The sequence below is a fragment of the Coffea arabica genome, chromosome 8e, assembly GCF_036785885.1.
Source record: "Coffea arabica cultivar ET-39 chromosome 8e, Coffea Arabica ET-39 HiFi, whole genome shotgun sequence".
Classification (NCBI taxonomy): Eukaryota; Viridiplantae; Streptophyta; class Magnoliopsida; order Gentianales; family Rubiaceae; genus Coffea; species Coffea arabica.
This window is the reverse complement of record NC_092324.1, coordinates 15,841,518-15,848,204: the sequence shown is the minus strand read 5'-3', so window position 1 is coordinate 15,848,204 and position 6,687 is coordinate 15,841,518. Positions and strand designations below refer to the sequence as shown.

At 35.7% G+C, this 6,687-nt stretch overlaps 1 protein-coding gene and 1 non-coding gene across 2 annotated transcripts; one reads left to right on the top strand and one right to left on the bottom strand.

The window, feature by feature from the left end:
• Window positions 1–1,652: 1,652 nt before the first annotated feature.
• LOC140012672 (uncharacterized) lies at window positions 1,653–3,656 on the bottom strand. Its single transcript, XM_072060953.1, has 2 exons — window positions 2,277–3,656; window positions 1,653–1,952 (listed from the first exon to the last, which is right to left on the bottom strand). Exons 1-2 carry the CDS (start codon window positions 3,654–3,656, stop codon window positions 1,653–1,655), a joined length of 1,680 nt encoding a protein of 559 aa, XP_071917054.1.
• LOC113705152 (small nucleolar RNA R71) lies at window positions 3,013–3,119 on the top strand. Its single transcript, XR_003451799.1, has one exon. It is a non-coding gene; the product is annotated as a small nucleolar RNA R71 (small nucleolar RNA).
• Window positions 3,657–6,687: the final 3,031 nt, after the last annotated feature.

Sequence of the window (6,687 nt, the reverse complement as noted above, 5' to 3'; positions counted from 1 at the left end):
CCGTTTTAATAAGGGTCATACCACGTTTGATATTGAGGTGAAAAATCTCCAAAAGTATCGATTGGAGCACTTAGATTATCTTGAAATGCGGGGCATGTGTCGGTTGAATAATCTGAGGCAAAATAAGTTCCACAATTTGCACCAGCCTATTGATCATTAGGAAAAACACGAGTCTCATAACCCCATTCAGGAATAAAGTCCAGTTTATCACCAAAATACGGAATGTTAGCAGCCATAAACTATATTAAAAAAATAAGAGAAAAAAAAAATCAGGATGAACTAAAAAAGAAACAAATTAATCAGGCACCAGTCCCCGGCAACGGCGCCAAAAATTGACAGGGTGTCGATGCCTGTGCAATAATAATTACCTACTCAATAAAAATACAAATTTTGTATATAGCGGTGAGTAGGGTCGAATCCACAGGGACTGGGGATAATTCGTTTCTTCTAGAGTTCAGTGCATGGGGGATTTTTGGAAAATACAAAATTACTAATTAACTAACTAATGAAACAATTAATAGAAATAAACAAGAATTGATCAAGAACCAATACGACTCTAGCCAAAGGTGCAACGTTTCAGACACGGTCCATTCAACTGATCATCGATGCAAAGATAATTCAATTACTCATTAATAGATTGGTTATAGTTGTCATACACGCGATAAACAACCAACCTTTCCTTACCTTTTTGATAGTCAAGGTACGACCGTTAACTATTTTCCTAACCAAAAAATAACCCTAAGTACGACCATAGGATTTAATTCCTCTATTGCGTTAAGAATTAGAAAAGCCCAACCCTAACCGACAAACACGCTACGAGGGTTTATTTAAGTTAGATCATATGTTTTCCTAACATGAAACCAATCACGCTAGTCGCCACTAGTATTAACCAATTGAACAATTACGGATTCAATCAATTAATCTGACAGTAGATTATTAGGTTAATTCGAATATCGGGCCCTTGACATTCAAATAACATAACAAGCATAAGCAATTAAATCAGGAAACGTACAAATATCAATAAATAAAAGAAATAAATAAAATTAATTCGATCTCACAGATATTTGGAACCGCGCCTTCAAGTTGGCTTTCGACTAGATGAGAAACTTAGTTCATCTACATGGAGGAAATCCCATGCAAAATTGCAGAAGTTATTATCCAAAAACAAGCTATGTTCCCATCGTTCTCTTAGAAGAGACCGAAAAGAATAAAAATAAAGAAAACGAAGGAATTGGCCGAAGCCCAAAAGAACGAAGTTCCCTATTCTAAACAAATGACTACTTATATTTCCCTAGTTGGTCTCTACCGACTTGAGAGAAAAGGTACCAAAAAGAAAGCTCTGCCGAATTTCCACTTTTCTAGTTTCCTATTGCTAGTCAAAGACTCCCTCGTACAAGTAATCTATCTAATACTAAAGTCCACATATCAGCAACCGAAAAAGGCTTCCTTGTAGTACCATATGGGGCTCGACTGTTTGAAGTCTCAATTGTCTCCAGAAAGTTCCTCATTTTTTGTAGTTTTCTACTCCATTCCCCGAAATTAAATCCAGATACCATATATAACCAAATATAAGTAGATATTAACAATTAAAACAATATTTGGCAGGCACAAAGGGGAAATTAATAATAAAATAACCAACAATTAACACCCTATCAAGACCTGTCAGCCAATTGCAAGAAAATGTTAGTATGCTTTAACTCTTTCAACCCCAATTGTCTAGTCACAGTTAAAGGGATCAATGACACACTTGCGCCAAGGTCACAAAGTGCTTTAGAGAATTCTACATTACCAATAGTGCAAGGAACTGTGAAACTCCCTGGATCTTTCAACTTTGGTGGCAATTTGTTTTGTATGATGGCACTACATTCTTCCGTTAATGCAATTGTCTCACTATCTACTAACCTCCTTTTCTTAGTCATTATCTCATTGAGAAACTTTGCGTATGAAGGAATCTGCAAAATAGCATCAACAAAAGGAATGTTAATATATAATTGTTTGAAAATGTTGACAAACTTCTCAAATTCTTTGTCATTTCTCGAAGGTTTCAATCTTTGAGGGAATGGCACCGGTGGAGGAATTGGTGTTGTATCTCCCATTTTTGGTTCATTTTCCTCCATCTTTTCTTTCCCTTTGATTTTCTTGCCGTCCTCTCCTAACTCACTCAACTGCTTGTTCTCTCTTCTTTCACCTTCTCTCTCACATTCAACTACAGGCAGCTCACCTACTTCCTAACCACTACGGAGGGTTATACCCTTCACATGCTTCCTTGGGTTCACCTCAGTCTTGCTAGGTAAATCCCCTTGGTTACGATTTTTAACCGCATTTGCTATTTGCCCTAATTGGACCTCAACATTCCTGTATATATTAGTGAGTTGGTTCATCCTTCCTTCAATTCTTTTAAACCGTTGAGTAGTGGCACTGGCTAACTTTTCAATTTTATCATTTGATACATTTGCCAACTTCTCAATTGCTAATTCCCAAGTTGGTTTGGACTCCGGAAGTGATTGTTTTGGTTGAAAGCCTGGTGGATTAACTGGTCTTTGTTGATTCCCTTGATCCTTCCATCCAAAATTCGGGTGATTACGCCATCCTGGATTGTAGGTATTAGAGTATGGATTGTTTTGGGGTGGACGGTTGTAATTGTTGAGATATTGAACCTGTTCGCTGCTAAAACACATAGAATCATCACGATCTCCGCCACAAGTAGTACAACATGCAACAACTACTCCTTGATTAGAACTAGAACCAACGTGCCTATTAAGCATCTTAACCACATTATCCATTTTTGCACTTAACATATTCAAAGTATCTACTTCAAGCATACCTGCGGTTCTCCTTGTTTTACCTCGTTCGTTTGCCCATTGGTAGTTGTTAGTAGCCATTTCTTCAATCAATTGTTGAGCTTCCCTAGTTATCTTTCCCATCAATGCTCCTCCCGCTGCCGCATCTACATGCGTCTTTGTTGGATAGGTGAGACCATTGTAAAATGTTTGGACTACTAGCCAATCTGGTAAACCATGATGAGGACATCTTCGTTGCAATTCCCGATAGCGCTCCCAAGGTTCATACAATGTCTCTCCTTCCTGTTGAGAGAAACTAGTTATATCCATTCTAAGTTTAGCAGTTTTTCCAGGTGGAAAGAATTTATTAAGAAAAGCCTTAGTTAATTCAGCCCAAGTAGTAAAAGTGTTAGGAGGATGAGATTGTAGCCAAACCTTGGCCTTGTCCCTTAGTGAATATGGAAACAATCGAAGTTTAATTGCATCATCACTAACACCATTAAACTTAATTATATCACAGATTTCAAGAAATGTTGACAAGTGAGAATTTGGATATTCGGTAGCATTACCTCCATATTGAGATTGTTGTACCATTTGAATCAGTGATGGTTTAATCTCAAAATTATTAGCATTTACCGTTGGCCTTACAATGCTAGTTTGAGAATCTTGTGTTCCCGGTAAAGCAAAATCTCGTAGAATTCGCCTATTTGGGTCATTTTCCGCCATTTCTTCCTCAAATGGTAACTCTATCAAGATTTCCTCAATCGGCTGCCAAATCTCTTGTTCCTTTTGATGTGGTGTATTCCTCCTTTGTCTCCGTAGTGTCCTCTCAATTTCAGGATCTAAAAATGCAACTTCTCGATTTGATCGGTGCATACACTACAAATAAAAACAAGAGAAATTTTGCAGTTTTAATTATTAAAATCAACTATAAACAACTTGAATAAAAATAATGGAAATATCTAAATTAATAGAGATGATTAGACCCTAATATTGCCGCTCCCCAGCAACGGCGCCAAAAACTTGACAGGATTTTTATATCAATGCAAGTTTAAATCCGATTTTGTACCCGTTGACTGCAAGTATATAGGCCGAAATCGTAATGTAGGGTATGTATCGGGTCGATCCCACAAGGAGCAAATTAAACAAGTACTAGGCCCTTATTTTTCTCTATTATTTAGACTTACAATAAATCTGAGCAAGAAAATTATAATGCTATTGTCTACAAATCTGGTTTAATCAATGTTAAATGCAAATGGAGAAATTTCACTAAATATTGAATCTAGGGATGTACATTCCACTTATGGCATAAACAACACAAACGAATAGATTTACCTCTTGTTATTCTTCTTGTTTAACCAAGGATTCATTTCCAATATTACCAAATCTCATTCTCATGATGAAATGGCCTAGAGCAATATAGTTTTCCCTATTTTCATGGTGAAATACTAGTTCTACTCTATTTTCCTTCATGAAATGCTGGAAAATCCACTTAAGTGTACATCTATTTTCATGAACATACAACTCAAGCTCTACTCATGTTTTTTCCATTGTTACTATCAATTCTCATTAACTAATAACAACTATGAACATGCTATTGGTGATCAAACAACAAGAAGTAATTACAACTGCACAAATAGACAAGTTAATACAAGATATAACAAGTGTAAATCACATTCAATTCATATTATTTAGCCATAAGTTTCATCTACTCACTTGATAAAGAAAATTAGCTACTCATGAATGAAATAAAAATCAAACTCACAAGTTTATTAATGCAAAACATCATAAAGTACAAGTACAAGAAAGATAAAAGAAAACTTAGCCAATTGATGATGAAACCCTCCAATTTCTGCTATGTTCTTGTACAAAATGATTACAAGTGAAAACTCCAAATGCTTCTCAAAGAATTTCTAACTAGAGAGAAACTAGTTACAAGAAGGAAAACTAACTACGTAAGGTGATGACTGACTTCTCATTGTGTCTCTGCATAAAAGGTGGTAGAAAGACACCTTTTTTCTCCTTCATGATTCCAACAACTCAGATTTTGTAAAGAAAGTCAAAAGAAATGTTGTTTTGACTTGTCAATAACTCATTTTGTCTTCCCTTTTGTTACAGAAGCATGTGCCACCGAATTCACTCACTCAAGATAGCTGGAAAGTTGTGTGAAAAGTGAGAAAAAACGGTTGTACCACTTGCAGAAGAGAGAAGCAGATCCGAGCCTCGGATCCGAGGGGTGCAGAACGATCCGAGCTCGGATCATCTGGCCTCGGATGCATTGCTCCAGAAGTACAGATGAGGGTTCGGATCTCTCTTGATTCACACGGATCCGTGCTGGTCTTTTTCTAGTTTTTCATTTTTTTTCCTTTTTCTTCATTTTTTTCTCCTAATTTCTTGTATACTTTATCCTCTAGATGATCCTTAACATTTCTTTCATCTCGTGCATGAATTTCATAAATCAATATCCTTCACAATTTCACAAAATTAACGCATTAATCCACTCATTTATCAAGTTTTGAACACTTAAGCAATATTTAAGCAATTATCACCAAAAGAGTTCAAATATGGCTTTAATCTTCTCAAAACATACCAAAAGTTCATGCCAAACTTGCACAAAATGTACGTTAAATATTCACTTATCACTTGGAACCTGGACCAGTGATTATGTTTCAATTTTATGTCTATTTCGTTGCTATTTAGTGTTTATGGCTTGTAGCCTTTGGGATTTGATGATGAATTGATGATATTGAGACTTCTTATCATCTTATGTCTTTTTAGATTTCATGGCTTGTAGCCAATTGGATTTGATAATGATATTGGAAGTTTGGACTTGGGATTACTAATTATCAACTTATGTTATGTCTTTTATGTCCTAGTCATTTGGATTTGTATTATGTTTGATGATTGCCTATTGTGTATGATTGCTCATTTGCTTGAATGGATTTATGAATTCCGATGGGCAATTGACATTGCTGATTATTGGAGGTTATTAGTCTGATTAGTAGTAGTTCTGTGCTTCTATTTTAGGTGATCAACTTATCATTAATTTGGTAACTTAAAACAGATCAGGTTTGGGTGACCCGTGAACATTGTGATTCGTGTTCAGGTCAAGAGACTTAACTTGATAAAAAAAAGGGGTCGTGTTTGTGTTCGCGAGTTGTCTAGAATACCCATGTCTCAACCCGACCCGCCAACCTGTAACTTGACTTGATTGCCACCCCTATGTTAAAGTAATGAAGATAATTTTGTGAATTCATGTGTTATGATGGTAATTAATGATCTCATCTTACTGATATGGAAGTTGAGTGAAATATTTGAAACTTTAAAGATACCAAATGATATTATCATAAAGCTCAATGGAGGTTTTTGAAATTATTGTTAGCCAAAAATGAAACGTATACATTTTTACAAGATCGAGGGGTAGATATATGCACTTAATAGTTGAAAAGTTAAAAGTCGACCAACTATACAGTTTGAGGGGCATTCAAATTTTTTACACCCAAAAAACAACGATGCAAAAAGCAATCGTTAGGAGATCTACAAAAGCGCCCCACCCTCACAACTTGATTAGTTCGAGAAAAATGGAAGATAAACGAAGTCATTGTACAATCTCCAACTAAGAAGTGCAGTATGTGTATTTCTACATATTATAATAATTATTTGATCTTCGAATTCAAGGCAATACTCAAAAAATGCTTTTCTCCATCTTCATGTAAGACATGGTCCAATGCGTATTCGTCTCTTAAATACTTGATAATTAAGTTGATAAAGATTCCAAATCCACATCAGATACTATTGCTTTAACAAAGTGAGAAACACAACATCTTGGTTAACTAATCCAAGAATCATTAAGACAAGAAATAAAGACATTAAGGTTTCCGATGGGAAGTAACATAGGAGAGGGGGA

What these genes read in the sequence shown, in the direction of transcription:
- LOC140012672 (XM_072060953.1), bottom strand. Translation starts at nt 3,656, where the DNA reads ATGCACCGATCAAATCGAGAAGTTGCATTTTTAGATCCTGAAATTGAG. An exon ending in ATTTACCTAGCAAGACTGAG is followed by an intron (nt 1,953 to 2,276) that starts GTGAACCCAAGG and finishes GCTATTTTGCAG; the next exon opens with ATTCCTTCATACGCAAAGTT.